The sequence below is a fragment of the Ornithorhynchus anatinus genome, chromosome 17 (assembly GCF_004115215.2).
Source record: "Ornithorhynchus anatinus isolate Pmale09 chromosome 17, mOrnAna1.pri.v4, whole genome shotgun sequence".
NCBI classification, from domain to species: Eukaryota; Metazoa; Chordata; class Mammalia; order Monotremata; family Ornithorhynchidae; genus Ornithorhynchus; species Ornithorhynchus anatinus.
The window spans coordinates 40,535,030-40,560,466 of NC_041744.1; the positions used below are offsets into that span (position 1 = coordinate 40,535,030).

At 44.6% G+C, this 25,437-nt stretch overlaps 1 protein-coding gene across 3 annotated transcripts; it reads right to left on the reverse strand.

The window, feature by feature from the left end:
- Positions 1 to 2,066: 2,066 nt before the first annotated feature.
- On the reverse strand, positions 2,067 to 24,501 carry LOC114805395 (C-type lectin domain family 2 member L-like). 3 transcript variants are annotated; one of them, XR_003765523.2, is made up of 5 exons: positions 17,129 to 17,183; positions 16,248 to 16,334; positions 12,595 to 12,779; positions 10,280 to 10,374; positions 2,067 to 2,530 (listed from the first exon to the last, which is right to left on the reverse strand). XR_003765523.2 is itself a non-coding variant. In XM_029081651.1 (5 exons), the coding sequence occupies exons 1-5, from the start codon at positions 24,462 to 24,464 to the stop codon at positions 2,419 to 2,421; spliced, it is 492 nt and encodes a 163-aa protein (XP_028937484.1). In that variant the 5' UTR covers positions 24,465 to 24,501; the 3' UTR covers positions 2,067 to 2,418. The 3 variants fall into 3 exon arrangements, 2 of the variants coding, with proteins under 2 accessions (XP_028937484.1, XP_028937483.1); XM_029081651.1 differs by lacking the exon at positions 17,129 to 17,183 and adding an exon at positions 24,452 to 24,501; XM_029081650.2 differs by lacking the exon at positions 17,129 to 17,183 and adding an exon at positions 17,217 to 17,324.
- Between the last annotated feature and the right edge of the window lie 936 nt (positions 24,502 to 25,437).

Consider the following 25,437-nt stretch of genomic DNA (forward strand, 5'->3'; position numbering starts at 1 on the left):
ATCATTAATATCATCAACAATGGTATTTATTACTTACTATGTACAGAGCATTGTAATAAGCACTTGGGAGAATAAAATGCAACAGAGGTGATAGATGCATACAGTGAGCTTACAGTCTAGAGAGGGAGACAGACAGTAATATAAATAAATCAATCTGTATATTTACAAATGTGCTGTGGGGCTGAGGGTGGGTGAATTCCAACTGCTCATGGAAGAGGCTGGGCCCAATCCTCAAATCTTTGGGAACAAGAACCTGTGTGAGGAATTTACTGTAGTGCTACTGGTTTGCCCAGCACCACTGGCACTTTCTCAACCCTGCCAGTCTGGTTCCTGCTGTGGAAGTGGACACCACAAGGGGAGGGAGTTCCAGGCCAGAGGGAGAATGTGGGCAATGGGTCAGTGCTGAGATAACTGAGATCAAGGTTGGTGGAGCGGATTGTGCAAGTTGGGTTATAGAAGAGTAGTGAGGTAAGGTAGGAAAGGGAAAGCTGATGGTGTGACTTGAAACTAGTGGGAAGGAGTTTCTGTTTATTGCAAAGGTGGATGGTCAATCATCACTGAAAGTGTTTGAAGAGTGGGGCAACTTGGACTGAGCGTCTTTTTCAGAAAAACGATCCGGGCAGAAGAGTGAAGTATGGACTGGAGTGGGGAGAGACAGGAGGCAGGGAGGTCAGTAAGGAGGCTGATGCACTAATCAAGACAGGATAGGTTAAGTGCTTGGATCACTGTGGATGGAGAGGAAAGGGTGGATTTTAGCAATGTTATGAAGGTAGAACTGACAGGATTTTGTGATAGATTGAAGGTGTGGGTTGAATGAGAGAAATAGGTTGAGGACACTTGGGAAAGATCCTACACCCTGACAAATGAAAATCAGTTTCTGGATTGAGCTCAATGTGCTTGGAAGCAGAAACCAACCAAGAGTAAGCTGTCAACATGATTTTTATTCACTCACATCAGACTCCACTAGAGGGCAGATAGGCATCAGGGAAGAAAATGGCCGGCTTTTCATATCTATCACTTTCTACTGTATTAAGAGCTGGGGTAGATCCTGGATCATCAGGTTGAACACAGTCCCTGTCCCATAGAGTGTGCCCGTGGTATAATATTTTCACTCAGTTTAGTGTTGTCACTCTGTATAGTGTTACTCAGTATAGCGTACTCAGAGAAGCAGCATGGCTCAGTGGAAAAAGCACGGGCTTTGGAGTCAGAGGTCATGAGTTCGAATCCCAGTTCTGCCACTTGTCAGCTGTGTGACTGTGGGCAAGTCACTTAACTTCTCTGTGCCTCAGTTACTTCATCTGTAAAATGGGGATTAAGACTGTGAGCCCCACGTGGGACAACCCTATTCCCCTGTGTCTACCCCAGCGCTTAGAACAGTGCTCTGCACATAGTAAGCACTTCACAAATACCAACATTATTAGTGTTTTCATTCAGTGTAGTGCTTTTCCCCGGGATGTAGTGACTGGTGGCCTTTATCTTCCAAGGAAGGTTGTCAATGAAGACCAAACAGTCCAATGGACAGAGCACAAGCCTATGAGTCAGAGGACTTGGGTTCTAATGCCAACTCCATCATTTGCCTGATGTGTGTCTTTGGATTAATCACTTCACTTCCCTCAGCCTCAGCTTCCTGGTCTTCCTGGGGTTAAATACTATTCTCCCTCCACCTTAGACTTTGAACACAACATGGGACAGAAACTGTGCCCAACCTATCTTGTATCTTAACCCAGTTTTTGGAAAACTGCCTGGGACACAGTTAGCATTGAACAAATACCACAGTTATTGCTATTATTATTATTTTGTGTCAGTTTCCCCCTCTACATTGTAAATCCCTCAAGGGCAGCGATCTTTTCTACTACCCCTGCCTAATAATAATGATAACAATAATAAGTGTGGCATTTATTAAACACTTACTATGTGCCAGATACTGTATTAAGTGCTGATGTGGATAAGAGGTAGTTGGTTGTACACAGTCTCTGTCCCATATAGGGATCACAATCTTAATCCATATTTTACAGATAAGGAAACTGAGGCACAAAGAAGTGAAGTGACTTGTCCAAGGTAACACAATAAACACATGACAGAGTAGGAATTAGAATGCAGGTCCTTCTGACTCCCAGGCCCATGCTCTATTCATTAGGCCATCCTACTTCTCTAATGCTTCTCTAGTGCTTTGCAATGTTGATAGGATGATTGTGAATGCAAGAGCAGAAGTTTTTTTCTAGTCCTTTTCCCCTGTAACTCTCCACAAGCTGTATTTCAAAGCTCAGTCAATAACAATTAGAAATGGTAGAAAAGAATGAACAATTATAGAGAACAATTGCCTAAAAATAATTTTAAAAACTCTTTTTCATAAAACTGAAATTATAAATTATAAACTGTTGTTACTGGGTCAGGACTGGGCACTTCCCTAGCTCCACATCACCCAGACAGACTTTTGCTACAGACAAAAGACTTGGATGTGGAGCAAGCATCTGTTGCAATCTTTGTGCTGGAAATGTAAACACAGATCCCCGGGTCGGTTACTTGGAACCTGAGGAAGAGAAAGAGGACATCATAATTGTGGCATTTGTTAAGTGCTTACTATTTGCCAAGCACTGTGCTCAGCAGTGGAAGAGCTACATGATATTAATAACAACAATAATAATAGTAATTATAATAATGATATTTGCTAAGTACTTAAGTGACCTTCATTTATTCATTCGTATTTATTAAGTGCTTACTTTGTGCAAAGCACTGTACTAAGCTCTTGGGAAAGTACAATACAGCAATAAACAATAACATTCCCTGCCCATAAGGAGCTCACAGTCTAGAGGGGGGAGACAGATATCAATACAAATAAATGAGATAATAGATAAATACATAAGTGCTGTAGGGCTGGGAGGTGTGGAAGAGAAAACAGAGCAAGTCAGGGTGATGCAAGAGGGAATGGGAGATGAGGAAAAGAGGGGCTTAGTCTGGGAATCCCTCTTGGAGGAAATGTGCCTTCAAATGTGCTTTGAAGGGGACAGGGGAGAGTAATTGCCTGGGGATTTGAGGAGGAAGGGCATTTCAGGTCAGAGGCAGAATGTGGGTGAGGGAGGGGAGACAGGCAAGACTGAGGCACAGTGAGAAAGTTAGCACCAGAGGAGCAGAGTAAGTGGGTTGGGTTGTAGAAGGAGAGAGGTGAGGTGCGGTAGGTGGGGGCAAGGTGATGGAGTGTTTTAAAGCCAAGGGTGAGGAGTTTTTGTTTGATACTGAGGTGAGTGGACAACCACTGGAGATTGTTGAGGAGAGGAGTGACATATCCTGAACGTTTTTGTAAAAAGATGATCTGGGCAGTGGAGTGAAGTGTGGATTGGAGTGGAGACAAGGATGGATAGGAAAGGGCAGATTTTAGCAATGTTGTGAAGGTGGGACCAATAGGATTTGGTGACAGATTGAATATGTGGGTTGAATGAGAGAGTGGAGTCAAGGATAATGCCAAGATTATGGATTTGTGAGGCAGAAAGAATGGTGGTGTCATCTGCAGTGATGGGGAAAGTAGGGGAGAGTACAGGGTTTGGGTGGGAAGATGAGGAGTTCTGTTTTGAGCATGTGATGGGAGGACATCCAAGTAAAGATTTCTTGAAGGCAGGAGGAAATGCAAGATAACAGAAAGGGAGAGAGATTGGGGGTGGAGACATGGATTTGGGTATTATTTGAACAGAGTTGGTAGTTGAAGCCATGGGAGTGAATGAGTTCTCCAAGGGAGTGAGTGCAGATGGAGAATAGAAGGGGACCCAGAACTGAACCTTGAAGGACCCCCACAGTTTAGGGGTGGGAAGCAGAGAAGGAGCCCATGAAGGAGAGCGAGAAGGAACGGCCAGAGAGGTAAGATGAGAATCAGGGGAGGACGGAGCCAATGAAGCCAAGGTTGGATAACATTTCCAGGTGAATGGGGTGGTCCAGAGTGTCAAAGGCAGTTGAGAGGTCGAAGAGGATTACGACGGAGTAGAGGCCATTGGATTTGGCAAGAAGGAGATCACTAGTGAACTTTGAGTAAGTAATTTATGTGGAGTGAAGGGGACGGAAGCCAGATTGGAGGGAGTCCAGGAGAGAATTGAAGGAGAAAGATCTGAGAGAGCAGGTGTAGACAACTCACTCAAGGGATGTGGAGAGGAATGGTAAAAGGGAGCTGTGGGGTCAAGAGAGGAGTATTTTAGGATGAGGAAACATGGACATGTTTGAAGGCAGTGGGGAAGAAACCATTGGAAAGCAAACGGTTGAAGATGGCTGTTAGGGAGCTCTGTACTAAGCACTGGGGTAGATACAAGACTATCAGGTCCTACATGGGGTCATAATCTAAGTAGTAGGGAGATCAGGTATTGAATCCCCATTATGTAGATGGGAGAACTGGTGCTCACCAGGATATCAGCAATAAGGCAGATTTTCTCAATTCTCCTTGAGGGACTGATCAGGCCAGAGGATGGTTTATTGGGGGAACCCCCTGCTGCTGGGACTCTGTGTTCCAGAAGAGATAGGGGGAGGGAGTTGTTTGACCCCAGTGTGCTTGGTGAAATAGCAGTAATGAAGGTTTTTCATCAATCACTCAATCAATCAAAGGTATTTACTGAGTGCCACCTAAATGCAGAGAGCTGTACTAAGTATTCATTTATTCAATGGTTCACTGAGTGCTTATTCTGTGCAAAGCATTGTACTAAGCACTTGGGAGAGTACACTATATCAACAGACACATTACCCCCTGCCCACAATGAGCTCACAGTCTAGAGGGGGAGACATACATTAAAATAAATCAATGAATAAATAAATTACAGATATATACTGCTATCTACATATGTGCTGTGGGGTTGGGAGGGAGGATGAATGAAGGGAGTAAGTTAGGGTGATGCAGAAGAGAGTAGGAGAAAAGGAGAGGAGGGCTTAGTCAGGGAAGGCCTTTTGGGGGAGGAGTGATTCAATAAAGCCTTGAAGAGGGGGAGAGCAATTATCTGTCTGATATGAGGAAGGAGGTTGTTCCAGGCCAGAGGTAGGATGTGGGCAAGAAGTCGGCCATGAGATAGACGAGACCAAGGTACAGTGAGAAGCTTAGCATTAGAACAACAAATGTGTGGGCTAGGTTGTGGTAGGAGAGTAATGAGATTATTTAGGTGGGGGCAAGGTGATTAAGTGCTTCAAAACCAAGGATGAGGAGTTTTTGTTTGATGTGGAGGTGGATGGGCAACCAATGGAGTTTCTTGAGTAGTAGGGAAACATGATTTGAATGTTTCTGAACAAAAATGATCCAGGTAGCAGAATAGAGTATGGACTGCAGTGGGGAGAGACAGGAGCCAGGGAGGTCAGAAAGGAGGTTGATACAATAATCAAGGTGGGATAGGATAAGTGCTTGCATTAATGTGGTAGCAGTTTGAATGGAAAGGAAAGTGTGGATTTTGGTGATGTTGTGAAGGTAGAACTGACAGGATTTAGTGCTGGCCTGAATAGGTTGGTTGAACAAGAGAGAGCAATCAAGGATAATGCTAAGGCTATGGACTTGTGTGACAGGAAGGATGGAGGTGTCCTCAACAGTGATGGGAAACTGAGTAGGAGCACAGGGTTTGGGCAGGAAGATTATTAATATTATATATATTATAATTATTATTATTAAGCCATATTAAGTTTGAAGTGATGGGAGGACATCAAGGTAGAGATGTCTTGAAGGCAGGAGGAAATGTGAGAGTACAGGGGAGAGAGATCAGGGCTGGAGATGTAGATTTGGTGTCATCAGCATAGAGGTAATGGTTGAAGCCATGTAAGTGAATGAGTTTTCCAAGGGAGTGTTTGCAGATGAGAAAAGAAGGGGACCCAGAACCGAACCTTGAGGGACATCAACAGTTAGAGGATAGAAGGCAGAGGAGGAGCCTGCAAAAGAGACTGGGAATGAGTGGCTAGAGAGATAGGAGGATAAACAGGAGAGGACAGTGTCAATGAAGCTGAGGTTGGATAATATTTGCAGGAGAAGAGGGTGGTTGACAGTGTTAAAGGCAGCTGAGTGGATAAGAAGGATCAGGGTGGAGAGTTTCAGGTACTCTACCAGTCTTGACTATGGGAGAAGGAGTCAAGCAGAGAGGTATGCCCATTCCATTCCTAACTTTGCCAGTAGCTAGAGAGTGGAAAGCAATCTGCTACAAGTCCAGACTCCCCTTTGCTGGGCAGCAGCAGCACAGGCGAGAGTCTAGGGCAGAGACTCAAGTTTACTGCAAGGAAGAGGCAATAGTAAAGCACTTCTGCATTTTTACCAAGAAAACTCTATGGATACACTACTAGAACCATTCAGGTGGAGGTGGGGCATTTTGGGAGACATATGTCCTTGGCGTTGCTAAGGGTCAGAGATGACTGGATAGCCTAAGACAAGACAAGAGGCTACTGGATTTGGCAAAAAAGAGATCGCTGGTGACCTTCGAGAAGGTGGTTTCTGTGGAGTGAATAGGATAAAGGCCAAATTGGAGATGGTCAAGGAGAGAACTGGAGGAGAGGAACTTGAGGCAATGGGTTTGATAGCTTGCTCAAAGACTGTGGAGAGGAAAGGTAGGAGGGAACTAGCGAAAACTGGGAGTCAGCAACTGGAAGAATACACTATAAAAAATAGATAAGACATAATCCCTCCCATCAAGGACGTTACAGACTAGAGTGGGAGACAGGCATTAAAATAAATTACATAAGTGCTGTGGGGCTGGAGTGAATATCAAGTGCTTAAAAGGCACAGACCCAAGTGGATAAGGGTCGCAGAAGGGAGGGCTTGGAAAGGCCTCTTGGAGATGTGATTTTAGTAGGGCTTTTAACATGTGGAAAGTGGTGTTGTCAGATATGAAGGGGGTGGGACTTCCTAGCCGGAGGTACATGTGGGTAAGTGATAGGTGGCAGGATAGGGAAGATTGAAGTAAAGCGAGGAGGAGTGATATGTTAGAGATATGTGTTGATTGGGTTGAAGCAGGATATCAGTGAAGTAAGGTTGGAGAGACCAAATAGAGTATTTTAAAGCCGATGGTGAGGAGTTTTTGTGCAGGTGGATGGGCAGCCACTGGAGGTTTTTGATGAGAGAAGAGATGTGGACTGAACATTTTTTTTAGATAAATGATCCAGGCACCATAGAGATGTACAGACTGGAAGGGGGTGAGACAAGAGGTAGGGTGGTCAATAAAGAGGCTGATGCAGTAGTCAAGGCAGGGATATGCTAAGTGCAAAAGCAGGAAGGGATGGAAACATAGGGAGGAGATTTAGAAATGAACATCTCTTGACCATTCAATGCATTTTTGGGTGAAGGGAGCAAGGAATAAGAATGATCTGTCCTTAGTGTGTTGTTTCTCTTCGGTATCTGAAACATTTCCCCAAACTGTAAACTCTCTAGACTGTAAGCTCACTGTGGGCAGAGAACGTGCCTGTTCATTTTTATATTATACTCTCCCAAGTGCTTAGTACAGTGCTCTGCACGCAGTAAGTTCTCAATATATACTACTGAATGAATGATTGAATTAATTTCTCTTTAAAATCAGGAATGGAAGAGACATACCAAGTGCCTACCTCTTGATAAGAATGGTCAGACTGTAAGGGAGTTTGGCAGAGCTGTCTGTGCCACATAATCCGAGTCAAGTCCGTAGAGGAATCACAATCACTGGTCCCATTCAAAGGTTGCAACTATAACCTAGTTCTCCAAGAAAGCATGAGCCCCCAACATTCAGTGTATGAAAAAACTTCATTCATTCATTCAATAATATTTATTGAGCGCTTACTATGTGCAGAGCACTGTAGAAAGCGCTTGGAATGTACAATTCGGCAACAGATAGAGACAATCCCTGCCCATTGATGGGCTTACAGTCTAATTGGGGGAGACAGATGGACAAAAACAAGACAACTTAATCACGATAAATAGAATCAAAGGGATGTACACCTCATTAACAAAATAAATTGGGTAATAAAAATACATACAAAGGAGCACAGTGCTGAAGGTAGGGGAAGGGAGAGGGGGAGGAGCAGAGGGAAAGCGGGGAAAAGGGGCTTAACTGAGGGGAGGTGAAGGGGGAACAGAGAGGGAGCAGAGGGAGCAGAGGGAAAAGGGGAAGCTCAGTCTGGGAAGGCCTCTTGGAGAAAGTGAGCTCTCAGTAGGGCTTTGAAGAGGGGAAGAGAGTTAGTTTGGCTGAGGTGAGGAGGGAGGGCATTCCAAGACAGAGGTAGGACGTGGGCCAGAGGTCGACGGCGGGATAAGCGTGAACGGGGGATGGTGAAGAGGTAAGTGGCAGAGGAGCGGAGCGCGTGCGGTGGGCAGTAGAAAGAGAGAAGGGAGAAGAGGTAGGAGGGGGCAAGGTGATGGAGAGCCCTGAAGTCCAGAGTGAGAAGTTTTTGTTTCAAACGGAGGTTGATAGGCAACCACTGGAGCATTTTAAGGAGGGGAGTGACATGCCCAGAGCATTTCTGCAGGAAGATGATCCGGGTAGCAGAATGAAGAATAGACTGGAGTGGGGAGAGACAGGAGTAAGGGAGATCAGAGAGAAGGCTGATACAATAATCCAGCCAGGATACTATGAGAGCTTGTACCGGTAAGATAGCCGTTTGGATGGAGAGGAAAGGCAGATCTTGGCGATATTATAAAGGTGAGACTGGCAGGCACTGGTGACGGATTGGATGTGTGGGGTGAATGAGACAGCCTAGTCAAGGATGACACCAGGGTTGCGGGCTTGAGAGACGGGAAGGATGGTCGTACCATAATAATAATAATGTTGGTATTTGTTAAGCGCTTACTATGTGCCGAGCACTGTTCTAAGCGCTGGGGTAGACATAGGGGAATCAGGTTGTCCCACGTGGGGCTCACAGTCTTGATCCCCATTTTACAGATGAGGGAACTGAGGCACAGAGAAGTTAAGTGACTTGCCTCACACAGTCACACAGCCGACAAGTGGCAGAGCTGGGATTCGAACTCATGAGCCCTGACTCCAAAGCCCGTGCTCTTTCCACTGAGCCACGCTGCTTCATCCATCCACAGTGACACATAAGTCAGGAAGAGGACAGGGCTTGGGAGGGAAGATAAGGAGCTCAGTTTTGGACATGTTGAGTTTTAGGTGGCGCGCAGACATCCAGGTGGAGACGTCCTGGAGGCAGGAGGAGATACGAGCCTGAAGCGAGGGGGAGAGAACAGGGGAGATGTAGATTTGTGTGTCATCTGCAAAGAGATGATAGTTGAAGCTGTGGGAGCAAATGAGTTCACCAAGGGAGTGAGTGTAGATGGAGAGTCAGAGGTCATGGGTTCGAATCCCGGCTCTGCCACTCAGCAGCTGTGTGATGTGGGCAAGTCACTTAACTTCTCTGTGCCTCAGTTACCTCATCTGTAATTTGGGGATTAAGACTGTCAGCCCCATGAGGGACAACCCGATTATCCTGTACTTACCACAGCCCTTAGAACAGTGTTCTGCACATAGTAAGTGCTTAACAAATAACATTATCATTATTATTAGAACAGAAGAGGGCCAAGAACTGACCCTTGAGGAACCCCTACAGTTAGAGGATGGGAAGGGGAGGAGGAGCCCGCGAAGGAGACCGAGAATGAATGGCCAGAGAGATAAGAGGAGAACCAGGAGCGGATGGAGTCCGTGAAGCCAAGGTGAGATAAGGTTTGGAAGAGAAGGGGATGGTCGACAGTGTCAAAGGCAGCTGAGAGGTCGAGGAGGATTTGGATAGAGTAGGAGCCACTGCATTTGGCAAAATGGAGGTCATGGGTGACCTTGGAGAGAGCAGTCTCGGTAGAGAGGAGGGGACGGAAGCCAGATTGGAGCGGGTCCAGGAAAGAGTTGGAGTTGAGGAATTCAAGGCAGTGAGTGTAGATGACTTGTTCTAGGAGTTTGGAAAGGAAGGGTAGGAGGGAGATAGGGCGATAACTGGAAGAGGAAGTGGGGTCGAAAGAGGGTTTTTTTTAGGATGGGGGAGACATGGGCAGAAATACAAAGTGGAAGGTAGCTTTAATTTTCTTCTTTAGGCTAACAGACACAAGATGGTATAGTGGATAGACCACAGGCCTGGGAGTCAGAAGGCCATGGATACTAATCTCAGCTCTGCCACTTGTCTGCTGTGAGACACTTCACTTTGACTCAGTTTCCTCAACTGTCAAATGGGGATTGAGACTGTGAGCCCCACGTGGGACAGGGATTCTGTCCAACCCAATTTTTGTGTAACCACACCAGTGCTTAGTACAGTGCCTGGTACATAGGAAGCATTCAAATACTACATTTGTTATTATTATTATTATCATTATGATTGAGAGTTAAAGGAAACTTACAGGCTCTGGTTCAGTGGGGCTCCAGTCACCCAAAAGAATCCTTCATTTGTCCTGTGGAGACCAATCCAGAAGTTCTTGAATTGTTGAATGAATACCTGCACCGGGAAGTAGGAGAAATCCCGCGCTCAGGCTTTTTCCAGAGACATGGGCATTTTTTCTTATGGGAATTTTTCCAAAACAGTCTCAGGATGCTCTGGCCTCCTTTCCCCCCAGAGATTGGTGGCAAGAACAGTGCACAGGTCCCATATACGGGTGGTCTATTGGCTATAGGGATCCACCCCACATTCCCATCCATGCCCAAGGTCATGTCAGGCTGGAATCAGTCATATTTGGGCACTTACTATGTGCATAACCCTGTACTAAGCATTTGGGAGAGTACAATACAACAGAATTAGCAGACAAAATCATTGCATTGTGGCCCCACAGCTCATGGCCCAGACAGACAAGACACCGGGGACCACTCCCTTCTCCTAGAAAGACTACCTAACCTCGGATTTACACAGTTCTCTGTCCCTCCACCTCTCACACCCTATCTGTGCATGTTCTTCAAGGCTCTGGTCAGCATCTTCTCTTCTTATTTTATACTCACCGTTTAGAGAGCTAATTACTTCCATGACTTTAACTACCCCCTTTATGCAGATGACTTAGAAATCTACTTGCTAGTCCTGATCTCTCACTCCGCTAGACACTCAAATATCTCAACTCCAGAACATTCTGCCAACACCTCAGGTCAATTACTGTAAACTTGAGCTCCATTTCTTCTCTACCCAATCCTTTCCTCCACCAAATTCCCTCAATCACAATTGACAACAAACCATCTAACCAGTCTCTGAGGTCTGTAGCCTTGACATTATCTTCAACTCCTCCCTTTCTTTCAAATTCCATACCAGACATATTCTGTCAGTAAATCCTGTCAATTACTCCTCCACAAAATTAGTCCCTGTATTTGTAATATCCCAGTTTCATTGCTGCATCAGTTAACTTATTCTTCTCCAGCCTCCCCCCTCCAGTCCATATATTACTCTAATGCCTAGATCACTTTTCTAATACATCATTTACATACATCCACTCCTCAAAATCCTTCGATAAATAACCATTCCTTTGTAAACCGAGCAGAATTTCTGACCAATCAATTAATGATATTTGTTGAATACTTACTGTGTTCAGATCACTTTACTAAGCACTTGGGAGACTTCAACAGAGTTTACTGACACAGTCCCTACTCACAAGGTGCTTACAGTCAAAAGGGGGAGATAGACATTAAAATGCATTACAGATATAAGCTGAAGTTTTAGGAACCTGAGAGTGGAGCAAATATCAAATACTTTAAGGACCAGGCAGTCAGGCAGCTCTTTCCTTCATACCTCTCCATTCTCTTCTCTCACTACACTCCAACTATGCTCTGTATGTCACTCATCTCTGCCCTCTCTGATCCCTTGCTCATGCACTTCATCCTGCCTAGAATTTCCTTCCCCTTTATATCTGCCAAACCACAGGCCTCCACATCTTCATGGCCCTTCTGAAATCACATCTCCTCCAGAAGGTTTTTCTTGATGAATTTTTCTTCTCTCCATTTTATAATCCCCTTCCCTGCCTGCCCCAATCCACCCAGGTACCATTTCAGAATTCCTGCACCAACTGGATTGATTACTTAGGGGGAAAGGCAAAGTAACAGGGAAGCAGTGTGACCTAGTGGAAAGAGACGAGCTTGGAAGTCAGAGGTTTGGGGAATTGTCTGCTGTATGACCTTGGGCAAGTCAATAAGAATGTGAGCCCCATTCTATCTGATTACTTCTATTTACCTCAGCTCTTAGTGTTTGAGACATGATATGCACTTAACAATTACCATAAAAACAAGGGAAACAACATCTGTTCTAAGATGCTTCCCTACATTAAATGCCAACATCTTATCACCATAATAAAAACCACTATAGAATTTATTTATATATTGACATGTGATCTCCATTTTCTAATCATTACTCCATACTCTTGATATTACCAATTCATCCATGTTTTTCTCTCCTACTCCCTTTATTAGTAAATAATATTTTGTGTCTGTTGGTCTCCCCCATTAGACTGTCAACTCTTTGAGGGCATGAACTGTGTCTTTCTTATTGCTACTAATGTTATTACTACTACTATTACTATTAGTACTACTATTAATATCATTTTTCATTCCATTTCCTGCGTTGAATTATATATTTCAGGCTCACATCCATCTCTATGCCATCTGTGGGTCCTGGCACACCAGATTTAAACCAGGGAATTTACCAAAAAGGAAAATTAGCCCAAGGTTTCCATCCTGATATACTCACCAGCTCCTGTTTGTTTTCGATGACAACCAGATCACCCCCTTGGGATCTGCAGTATTCCTGGCTGTCACTCCAATTTCTCTTGCTTTCATGTTCACTAGAAGAGAAGTAGCACTTCTTTCGGAGCTGCAGCCAGTCCTCTGGACAGGTTTCGCCAATCTTGGGACAGGTCTTAGCAGCTGTAGCAGCTGTGGTGTAAAGGAGCAGGATGGTCAGTGCTCCTAAGTGGGCACTGCAGGCTGTGCTTCACTGAGAGAAGGTCTTCATACCCAGAATCCCTCCCAGTAATAGAAATTCAGTCTTGAATTCAGAGAACTTCTGTTTAACTTCTGTTTAATTCATAGAGCACTTCTGTGAAAACACTCTCACTCAGTGATCTCATTTTGCCTTTCCAGGAATCCAGTGAAACAAGGAAGATAAGAGATCAATAGTCCCAGTTTAGAGATGGGGAAAGAGACTCCAGAGATGAGTCCAGAGATTTTTCCCAGGACACAGAACAACTGAATAGCAGAGAATCCAGGACCACTGACCTTGGGTGGGGTATGCAGTCCCAGAGAAAACTGGAGAAAGTCAGAGGTTTGGCCACTGAACTTTTGTACTATAAAACCTGGGAGAGCAGGGATCGTGTCACTAATCATTCTGTCCAGCACACAGCATTTTGTGGGTCACCAATACAAGCGAGTGAGCACACTTTTATTTCTTATAAATCTGGTACTATAATCAGCTCACCCCAAAATGTCCTCCCTGAAATATATCCTATGTCCACCTGTAATGAACACGGAAATGTCCATGCAGTGGTCCACCCGTTACATGGCTGACAACACCTTTATTGAGGTCTGCTATTCCTGCTGTATTGTACTATCCCAACCCAAGTGCTTAGTACAGTGCTTTGCACACAGTAAGTGCTCATTAAATAACACTGATAGATTGACAGGTGAATGTAATGTGTTAGCCAGATTTGGGAAGGAAAGAAGATCCATCAATTTATGTTATTTACTGAGTCCTTACTTCATGCAGAGCATTGAACTGAATGCTTGGGAGAGAACAATAGAGTTAGGTAATAATAATAATAATAATAATTGTTGTATTTGTTAAGTACTTACAATAAGTTAGGCACTGTACTAAGTGCTGGGTGGATACAAGTAAATCATGTTGGACCCACTCCCTATCCCACATGAGGCTCACAGTTTAAATACCTATTTTACAGATGAGGTAACTGAGGCACAGAGAAGTGAAATGACTTGCCCAAGGTCACACAGCAATCAGGTGGTAGAGTGGCATTAGACATGAGGTCCTTCTTACTGTGACGCCAATTATCTATCCACGAGGCCATGCTGGTTCTCTACAGAGAGATATGATCCCTGCCCTCAAGGAGTTTACAATCTAGGTGACATCATTGATGGTCAGAATTTTTATCAGGATGTGTTAGTCTAGCTGATACAACAACTGTCTGAGGAACCACCCTTTCTTCAACATATGCAGATAAAGGCCAACCCCTTTCCACATTGTTGAATTCGTTATCCACAGTGCCTGATGGTGCTTTTGTTTGTTTCTCTGTGTTACCTTCTTCTCAAAGCCTCTGTTCCAAAATACTTGTGAGCGGGAATGTGTCTATCAATTCTGTTGTATTGTATTCTACTGAGAAGAAACATGGTGTAGTGGATAGAGCATGGGCTTGGGAGTCCGAAGGTCATATGTGTTCTAACACATGAACATATGTGTTCTAATCCTGGCTCTGCCTCCTGTCTGCTGTGTGACCTTAGGCAAGTCACTTAACTCCTATGGGCCTCAGTTACCTCATCTGCAAAATGGGGATTAAGACTGTGACCCCCACATGGGACAACCTGATTACCATATATCTAACCCAGTGCTTAGAACAGTGCTTGGCACATATTAAGCACTTAACAAATACCATAATTGTTACGATTAATACCGTGCTCTGCACACCGTAAGGACTCAATAAACACGACTGATTACAAAAAATCTACCACTTGTGTGCTGGATGACCTTGGGCAAGTCACTTCCCTTCTCTCTACCTCAGTTACAACATCTGTAAAATGGGGATTAAAATTGTGAGTCCCATGTGGGACATGGACTGCTTTCATAATGATTACTTTGTATCTACCCCAGCAATTAATAGAGTCCCTAATGCTAAACAAATACTAGAAAGAAAAAAAGCTTCCATAAGTTTAAATTGACAAAGGCCGAGCTCATCTAGCTTCTGCTATGGTCTCCCAAATGCTCACTGCATGCCAGATCCCTGGAGTCTTTGATTGATTAGGTGTCTAAAGCTTTTCTTAAGTCCATTCATTCATTAGTATTTACTGAGTGCTTACTATGTGCAGAGCACTGTACTAAGCGCTTGGAATGTACAATTCGGCAACAGATAGAGACAATCCCTGACCATTGACGGGCTTACAGTCTAATCGGGGGAGACAGACAGACAAAAACAATAGCAATAAATAGAATCAAGGGGATGTACATCTCATTAGCAAAATAAATAGGGTAATAAAAATATATACCCCCTATTAGTGGTTACCCCTTAGAGTAGCTATCTGGGCAACCGTGACCTAATAGAAAGAGCAGGGGCTTGGGAGTTCAGAGGACCTAGGTTCTAATCCTGTTCCATCACTTATCGGCTGTGTGACCTTGGGCAAGTCTCTTAACTTTTCTGAGCCTCAGTTACCTATCTGTGAAATGGGGATTAAGACTGAGTCCCATGTGGGAGAGGGACTGTGTCCAACCTAGTTAGCTTGTATCTACCCCGGCACTTATTATAATGCCTGGCAAATTGAAAGCACTTAAGAAATATCATTAAAAAATCCTCACAGTAACACAGCTTTATAGGATGGGAGAATGGAGGAAAGCAGCTGCAGCTAGGTGAAATGAGAGGGATGAAATGATTTAGAAACTCAGTTATGCACAGCCTGGAGCAGTATGCTAGACTTGCAGACCACCTCAGTAAACAGCCCGACCTGGGCAGCAGCAATTGGGAGAAGGGATGCTGTCCTTGAGCAAAAGCTTAGCAGATATCTGGGTGCCAAGAGGCACGCTGGAAGATCAGGTAGTCAGGCCCTGTATAAGGTAGTTAGCAGAGCAAGAATTTATCATTACATGAAAACAATGCAGAAAGAACTAGTTGTCAAGTCATTTCAGCCACCTTGGCTCACCTGGATAAGCTCTAATCATCAGTAGTGCATTCTTCACACCAGAAAGGGGGGGGGGGGGGCGCGCACGCGTGTGTGTGCGCGCGCGTGCATGTGTTAGGGAGATCCTCACTGCAGCAGGCAGTGGGCAGTAACACTCAGATCTGTCAAACCATGTCACACTCCAGTCTCCTCTTCCCAGAATGAAGGATCAGAGAGGACGATGGGCTTCAAGGCCCATGCTCAAGCAGAGCCCAGGTGTTTGAGGACCTGTCAATCACTGTTCTTTCTCTGGCAGCTTCCCTCAATCACAGCCCAGCAGAACTGCCAAGAATCTGAAAAATTCTGTTTGACTGATGGCTAGTGAGGCTATCAGCACGAAGACTACATCAATCAATCTAAATTTATTTCTTTCCTTCCAGCCATGTCTTACACTGAGGCCAACCCACCCCCCCGGCTTTGGTAAACTCTTCAGGTGACAACACATTGACAAGTCAACTAAACACTCACCTAGAGCAATTATCAACACCGCAAATATGACAATCACTGCAGCTCCCACCAAAATAGCAGGCCGTCGCCGAAATGTAACGGTATCCTCTGAAAGAAAAGGAGAATTGGATTGTCAATATGCATTAATTGGAGAGCCAGAGGAAGAATAGCAACATTCATGCCAGAGTGTGCAGAATAATAATAATAATAATGATGGCATTTAAGCGCTCACTATGTGCAAAGCACTGTACAAAGCACTGCAGTACGAATACTGCACTACTCAAAGAAATTAGTTCCAGAAACCAAGATTGATTTCTGCCATCAAGTAATTTACATGCTAGAAGATAGGCAAATATAAGGCCAAAATGTTCCCAATACCAAAGGTGACACCTTTGGCAATAATTCACTCTATGTCACCACGCTGGTCATTGTGGAGAAATATGAATTACCTACCACCATTAGGGGATCATTTTAATAAAATCTGTCCCTGATTTCTAAGTGCCAAGACCTCTGCTAAGTCCTGAGGGAGACACAGGATAATTAGATTGGACATGGTCAATTCGAATATTGCTGCCAAAATAGGACATAACCTGCAGGGAGAAATCAAACATAACCCTTGTGGCATGAAAGAGTTAATGTCTCCCCCAAAACACCCAGTTTATTAACACTGAGTAAATGTTGGCATCAGGAAAAATGGCTCAACTGGCAAAGTTGAAATGCCATCACGATGATAGAATTTCCTGTTAATAATGACAAATAAGCCTTAGTCTAATCATGAAAATTTGGGGAACAAAACCTTCTAATAAGGAATTGATTCCTAATGCTAGTGGTTTGCCCAGTACCACTCATACACTCTTGACCCTCCCAGTCATGTTCGTGAAGGAACAGTGGGGGCAACAAACCAATAGATAGGCAGGGATGCCACACGTTGCTAAAGGCTTTTTTGGCCAAGTGACCACAGTGCCAACATGGTGTTGAAGTACCACAGACCAGCAGGCAGTTGACGAGGTAATTGCCTCAGTAGCCGCTGCTTCTTTGCCATCCACATTATCTAGCTCTTTTCTGGATCTCTGGATCTCTGTAGAACATGACCAACACATGAGATGCTCAATTAATTCTTCATTCAGAAACCTCCAGCACTGATGGCTTAGCCCCACAGCCATTGCCCTACTTTTGCCTGTTCATCTCCTCTTTGCGGAGAGATGTGCGATGAACTTGGACTGGGCTAATACAATAAAGTATATATTCATATAATATTATAATAATAATAATGATAATGGTATTTAATTATATCATAATTATACCATTTAAATATACAAATAATTATGGTATTAAGTGCTTAGTATGTGCTAGGCACTCTATTAAGCCCTGGGGTAGATACAAGCTAATTGGGTTGGACACAGCCCCTGTCCCATATGGAACTCACAGTCTCAATCACCATTTCACAGATGAGGTAACTGAGGCCCAGAAAAGTGAAGTCACTTGCCAAGATCACAGAGTAGACAAGTGGCGGTGCCAGGATTAAAACTCTTGACCTTCTGTATCCCAGGCCCATGCTCTATCCACTATGCAATGCTGCTTCTCATATATGTGTGTGTGTATATATATGTTATATATACATATTATACAAACGTAAGTATGTGTGTTATATAATCATATGATCCTAAGCAGTAAATACACATAAACATTTCATAAGGAGTCAATAGTTGACGAATGCTGAGACACTGTAAGGACACAGTAAATACCATTGATTGATTAGTCGAGGGACACTGTGATTTGGGTAAGGAGAAATTGATCTTATCGCTATCAATCCCTTCACCTGGGTTTTACCAACTTAAAAATCTCCCCATAGAACTGACTTACAGATTTACGTAGATATGTTAATTCCTTGGGTCCCCTATACTCAGGTTCTTCTGTGGTTACTCTAGCCTTGAAAAATAACACTAGAAATTCAAAATACCTTCAAAGTTACCGACCCAAATTCTAAATGTTTCTTTATCAAAGAGGAAAGTGTGTCCCTGGTTTGATTATTCATTTCAATTAAACTGTGGGTCTCTGTTTTAAAGGAATTGTCATACTTTGTTACGTCCCTCTAAATTTTCACACTCCTTTATCAATTATTCCCCAGGCCCACTGGAAGATCTATAAGGCTTGTATAATGAAATGTTGAAAATCAAAGTCTGAAGAGACAATTTTCAACAGATTTACTGAATATGTACAGGGTTCATTCATTTATTTATTCAATTGTATTAATTGAGAGCTTACTGTGTGCAAGCACTGTACTAAGTGGTTGGAAAGTCAATTCAGCAACAAATAGAGACAATCCCTGCCTATAACACGCTCACAGTCTAGAATGGGGAGAAAGACATCAAAACAAGTAAACAGGCATCAGTAGGATCAATATAAACAGAATTAAAGGAATGTGCGCATCATTAATAGAATATGCAGAATTATAAATATGTACATATATACATGTGTTGTGGGGTGGGGAGGAGGGTAGACAAAGGGAGCAAGTCACGGCAATGGGGAAGGGGAGCACAGGAAAAGGGAGGTTTAATCTGTGAAGGATTCCTGGAGGGGGTGAGCTTTCAGTAGGGCTTTGAAGGGAGGAAGTGTGCTTGTGTGCAAGTGACCACAGTGCCAACATGGTGTTGAAGCGCCACAGACCAGCAGGTGATTGCCGAGGTAATTGCCTCAGTAGCCGCTGCTTTCTTTGCCATCCACATTATCTAGCTCTTTTCTGGATCTCTGCAGAACCTGACCAACTCACGAGAGGCTCAATTTATTCTTCATTCAGAAACCTCCAGCACTGATGGTTTAGCCCCCTAGGCATTGCCCTGCTTTTGCTGTTCATCTCCTCACTGAGGAGAGATGTGTGATGGACTTGGACTGGGATAATAACATAAAATATATATTCATATTATAATAATAATGGTATGTAATATCATAATTATACCATTTAAATATACAAATAATTATGATAATTGCTAAGTGCTTAGTATGTGCCAGACACTCTATTGAGCACTGGGGTAGATAACAGCAAATCGGGTTGGACACAGTCCCTGTCCCATGTGGAACTCACAATCTCAATCACCATTTCACAGATGGGGTAACTGAGGCCCAGAGAAGTGAAGTGACTTGCCAAGATCACAGAGCAGACAAGTGGTGGTGCCAGGATTAGAACCCTTGACCTTCTGACTCCCAGGCTCATGCTCTATCCACTATGCAGTGCTGCTTCTCATATATATGTGTATATGTATCTTTGTTATCTATACATAATATGTACACATAAGTATGTGTGTTATATAATCATATGATCCTAAGCAGTAAATACATAACATAAACATTTCATAAGGAGTCAATAGTTGATGAATGCTGAGACACTGTAAGGACACAGTAAATACCATGGATTGATTAGTCGAGGGACACTGTGATTTGGGTAAGGAGATATTGATCTTATCACTACCAATCCCTTCACTTGGGTTTTACCAACTTAAAAATCTCCCCTCCCCATATTTACATAGATATGTTATTCCTTGGGTCCCCTATAGTCAGGTTCTTCTGTTGTTCCTCTAGCCTTGACAAACAACACTAGAAATTCAGAATGCTCCTTCAAAGTTACCAACCCAAATTCTAAATGTTTCTTTATCAAAGAGGAAGGTGTGTCCCTGGTTTGATTAGTTCATTTCAATTAAACTTTGGGTCTCTGTTTTAAAGGAATTGTCATACTTTATGTCCTTCTGAATTTTCCCACTGCTTTATCAATTATTCCCCAGGCCCAATGGGAGATCTATGAGAAGGCTTCGTACAATGAAATATTGAAAATCAAAGTCTGAAGAGACCATTTTCAACAGATTTACTGCCCTTTACAGGGTTCATTAATTCAGCTGCATTAATTGAGAGCTTACTGTGTGCAAGCACTGTACCAAGCATTTGGAAAGTCAATTCAGCAACAGAGAAATCCCTTCCCACAACAGGCTCACAGTCGAGAACAGGGGAGACAGACAACAAAACAAGTAAACCGGCATCAGTAGGATCAATATAAACAAATAGAATTATAGGTATGTGTACATCATTAATAGAAATGAACAGAATTATAAATATGTACATATATACATGTGTGGAGAAGCAGCGTGGCTCAGTGGAAAGAGCACGGGCTTTGGAGTCAGGGCTCATGAGTTCGAATCCTGGCTCTGCCACTTGGCTGTGGTGACTGTGGGCAAGTCACTTAACTTCTCTGTGCCTCAGTTCCCTCATCTGTAAAATGGGGATTAAGACTGTGAGCCCCACGTGGGACAACCTGATTCCCCTGTGTCTACCCCAGCGCTTAGAACAGTGCTCGGCACATAGTAAGCGCTTAACAAATACCAACATTATTATTATTGTGGGGAGGCGAGGGGGGTAGAGCACAAGAAGCAAGTTGGGGCAATGGGGAAGGGGAGCACAGGATAAGGGGGGTGTAATCTGGGAAGGACTCCTGGAGGTGAGCTTTCAGTAGGGCTTTGAAGGGAGGAAGTGTGCTTGTTTGGCAGATTTAAGGAGAGAGGGCATCCCAGGCCAGAGGTAGGGGGTGGGCCAGGGGTAGACCGTGCGGCAGGACAGGCGAGAATGAGGCACACTGAAAAGGTTAGCACCAGAGGAGTGGAGTGTGAGGGCTGGGATGCAGAAGGAGAGAAAGGAGGTGAGGTAGAAGGGCACAAGGTGATGGAGAGCTTTGAAGCCAATAGTGAGGAGTTTTGGCTTGATATGGAGGTTGATGGGCAACCACTGGAGATTTTGGATGAGGGGGGTGATATCCCAGAATATTTCTGTAGAAAGATAATCCGGGCAGCAGAGTGAAGTATAGACTGGGGAGACAGGAATTTGGCAGATCAGAAAGAATGCTGATGCAGTAATCCAGTCGGGATACAATAGGTGTTCAGCATTCCAATCACCAACATTAATCAATAAATCAATGATATCAACTGAGCGCTTACTGTATGCAGCGCATAGTACTAGATGCTTGAGAGTACAACACAACATCCATCCTTAAGTCTTCCTCTATCCCCCAACCTGACCCTAGCAGATTCCTTAGCTCTGGACCAGGCCTTACCCTAAACAAGGATTTCTTTTACGATTGCCTCACTCTCACTGCTAATTTCAACATCTGTTGACTATTTCCCTCTACCTTCAAAAATGTTCAAGTCTTCCCCATCTTAAATGAGCACGTTCTCAGTTCCATAGTCCCTTCCAGCAATGGCCCCACTTCCCTGCTCACATTTCTATCCAAATCCTCAATGGGTCTTGGACACCCTCAGCCTTCATTTCCAGCAACTCTCTTTTTGATCACTGCAATCAGATTTTTGACCCCTTCACTCCACTAAGGCCACCAATGACAGGTTTGTTTCTAACCACAAATCCAAAGGGCTATACTCTATCCTATTGCTCTTTGACCTCTTAGCCCCCAAGACATCATTGACCATTCCCTCCTCTTCAAAACCCTATGGAACCTCAATGTTGCTGATATGACACTAATCTGGTTCTCTTCCTACCTCTCTGTAACTCCTGGGTTTTGTTTGCAGGCTCCTCTTCTCTTTTAATGGTATTTGTTAAGCACTTCTATGTGTCAGATACTATTCTCAGCACTGGGGGAGGTGCAGATTAATTAGTTTGGACACAATCTTCTGCTTTCAATCCTCTTACTGTGGGCAAGGCTCTGTTCTTGGTTCCCAACTTGGTTCCCTCTACTCTTACACCCCTGAGGAAGCTTCTCTGCTCCCATGACTTCAGCTGCCACCTCTCTATCATACTCCCAAATCTACTTCTCTAGTTCTGACCTCTCATGTGATCTGCAATCCTCCAATCCCATCTCCCTCCAGGACATCTCCACCTGGATTTCATAGCGTCAGTCAGTCAATTGTATTTGAGTGCTTACTGTGTAAAGCACTGTACTGAGCACTTGGGAGAGTACAATTTAACAAAATAACAGACATATTCCCTGCCCACAATGAATTTACAGTCTAGAGGGGGAGACAGACTTGAATATGAATAAATAAAATTACAGATATGTACACAAGTGCTGTGGGGCTGCAAAGAGGGATGAAAATGGGATCAAGTTAGGGCACCTCAAACTCAATAGGTCTGGAAGAGGACCTATTCATCTTCCACCTAAAACCCACTTCTCCTCCAATCTTTTCCATCTCTGTCAATTACACTGCCATCTTCCCAGTCTCAGAACACTGCAACTCTAATATCACACTGAACACCTCCCTCCCTTCAATTCTCAATTTGATCTACTGCCAAATCCTACCAGTTACTCCTACACAATATTTCCTGGATCGGCCCCTTCCTCTCCACCCTGTTCCAATGGCTAGACTACTGCATAAGCCTCCTTGCTGATTTCTCTTTCTGCCTTCAGCCACTCACCCATACAATTTATATGAACACAGCTGCCCTAATCTTTTTATAAAGCCTTGCTGGGGCCACATCTCTCCACTCTGCAGCATCTTCCCCTGGCTTCACATAACCCTCTGAATCAAACAAAAGACCCTCACACTTGGCTTTAAAACCACTATCCTCCCTATTACACAAACTTGGTGTTGTCCTCATTCAACTCACATATTCATTCTGTCACCAAATCCTACCAGTTCTACCTTCGCAACATCGCTAAAATCCATCTTTTTTTCTCCATCCAAACTGGTATGCACCACATGCAGCCTTTGGAGTAGTTCCATCTGCATCATTTACAGACCATACTCATTAGCAAATGACCCAACAAGATCACAAACAATGCAGTTCTGGACCACTGTGAGTCTCCTAGCACTGAAGCTCTGATCAACTTTCATTCATTCATTCAACTGTATTTATTGAGTGCTTACTGTGTTTAGACCACTGTACTAAGTGCTTGGGATAGTACAATATAGCAATAAAGAGAGGCAATCCCTACCCACAACAAGCTCACAACTTAATACAACTATCCTGGATAGGATATGTGAGGATGAGCAACAGCAATAGACCCAAACAGCTGCTGTGTGTGGAAAGCTGAAACTGAGAAACTGAAAGCAAGGAGGGTAAGAGTAAATGTTTTAAAGGCACAGTGAAACAAATTCTCATACAATGAGGCATCCCAGCTGAAAACTGGGTGGCAACTGTTGAAGAGGAATCAGCCTGGTACACTCTCATCCAAGAGCGAATGGCTTTCTTCTAGCAAAGTTTCATAAATACTATTGAATTAATAATAATAATAATAATAATAATAATAATGTTGGTATTTGTTAAGCGCTTACTATGCGCCGAGCACTGTTCTAAGCGCTGGGGTAGACATAGGGGAATCAGGTTGTCCCACGTGGGGCTCACAGTCTTCATCCCCATTTTACAGATGAGGGAACTGAGGCACAGAGAAGTTAAGTGACTTGCCCACAGTCACACAGCCGACAAATGAATTCCAAGCGCTTAGTACAGTGTTCTGCACATGGTACGCGCTCAATAAATACTATGGAATGAATGAATACTTAAGCCCTTAGGGGGAGCGAGTCAAAGTGTGTAGCAACGCAGAAGGGAAGGAAAATAGGATCAATCCCCTGAAGGGGGATGAAGGCCGCGAGCTCGGAACCGAATCCCGATAGCAGCGTCCACGCAGGGCCGGGAGCCACGAGCCCCAAATTCAGCCCAGCTGCTCCTTGCCCGCTTCGTCTGCGCGGCCGCCCGGAGCTCCGCCCGCCATGCCCGTGCCCCCACCCACCCGGCAACAAGTCCCCCGCCCCAGCCCCAAATCCCGCCTCTCGCCACCCTAGCGCTCGTCACCCATCTGTGCCCTTTCCCCCAACCCCGACGCTGCCCACCATGCCCACCCCCTGCCCACCATGCCCACCCCCTGCCCCAGCCCCCCATCCTGGCTCTTCCCCATGTGCCCCACCCCGGCCCTTCCTGGTCGCCCCGTCCCGACGGGAGGAGAGCTGGAAGGGCGGGTGGGGGGCAGGCCGCTTTAGCGGGGGAGAGCTCCAGAAAGGGTCGGGCCCCGAGAGCCGCAGGCCGGAGTCAGGGTCCCTTCCTCCCGGTTTGGGTGAAGCTGCTGGTTCCGGGGTCCGGTCAGCCCTGGAGCGACCCCCACCCAGAGACAGGCCTGGTGCTCTGGGGCGGGGAGTCCCCGGGAACGGGGAAGGCTAGGGGAGAAGCTGGGTCTGGGCCCGGGGCGGCCGCTATGGCGCCAGGAGAGGAGTCGGAGCTCCGGACCCGGAGGTTCTTACCCCTGGCTGCCATGTCTGGTCCCAAGCGATTCCGTCACCACTTGGAAAACTGGACCACGTGCTCATTCATTCATTCATTCAATAGTATTTAATAATAATAATAATAATGTTGGTATTTGTTAAGCGCTTACTATGTGCCGAGGTAGACACAGGGGGAATCAGGTCGTCCCACGTGGGGCTCACAGTCTTCATCCCCATTTTACAGATGAGGGAACTGAGGCACCGAGAAGTGAAGTGACTTGCCCAAAGTCACACAGCTGACAAGTGGCCGAGCCGGCATTCGAACCCATGACCTCTGACTCCAGCGTGGCTCAGTGGAAAGAGCTCGGTCTTGGGAGTCAGAGGTCATGGGTTTTAATCCCCCTTCTGCCGCTTGTCAGCTGTGTGACTTTGGGCAAGTCCCTTCACTTCTCTGTGCCCCAGTTACCTCATCTGTAAAATGGGGATGAAAAATGTGAGCCCCACGTGGAACAACATGATCACCTTGTATCCCCCCAGCGCTTGGAACAGTGCTTTGCACATAGTAAGTGCTTAACAAATATCCCATTATTATTATTATTACTCTCTCCATCTTCAAAGCCCCATTAAAATCACATCTCCTCTGAAAAGCTTTTCCTAAATAAGCCCCTTTTTCCCAATTAAGCCCTGTCCTCCCTCTCCCTTCTGTGTCATCTATGCAGATGGATCTGTGACCTTTGGGCATTTGGTATTTACCCCATCCTCAGCTTCACAGCACTTATGTAACTAGATAAAAATCATATGTTGTAAATTATTTATTAATATGCATGCCTGCCTCCCCCTCCAGACTGTAAGCTAGTTGTGGTCAGGGTAGCTATCAACTCTGTTGTATTGTATTCGCCCAAGTGCTTAGTACAGTGTTCTGTACACAGTAAGGACTCAATAAGTAAGTACCATTCATTGATTAATGGATTGATTTATGTTACCAAGGGTGCAGGGGTCCTTATGGAGGGCCTTAATAATGTAGG

Coding starts and splice junctions, on each gene's coding strand:
- LOC114805395 (XM_029081650.2), bottom strand. CDS start 17,274: ATGTGGATGGCAAAGAAGCAGCGGCTACTGAGGCAATTACCTCGTCAA. Junction 16,335..17,216: donor ACCTCGTCAACTGCCTGCTG/GTCTGTGGTACT, acceptor CTTTTCTTTCAG/AGGATACCGTTACATTTCGG. Junction 2,531..10,279: donor GCCCCACTGAACCAGAGCCT/GTAAGTTTCCTT, acceptor TCTCTTCCTCAG/GTTCCAAGTAACCGACCCGG.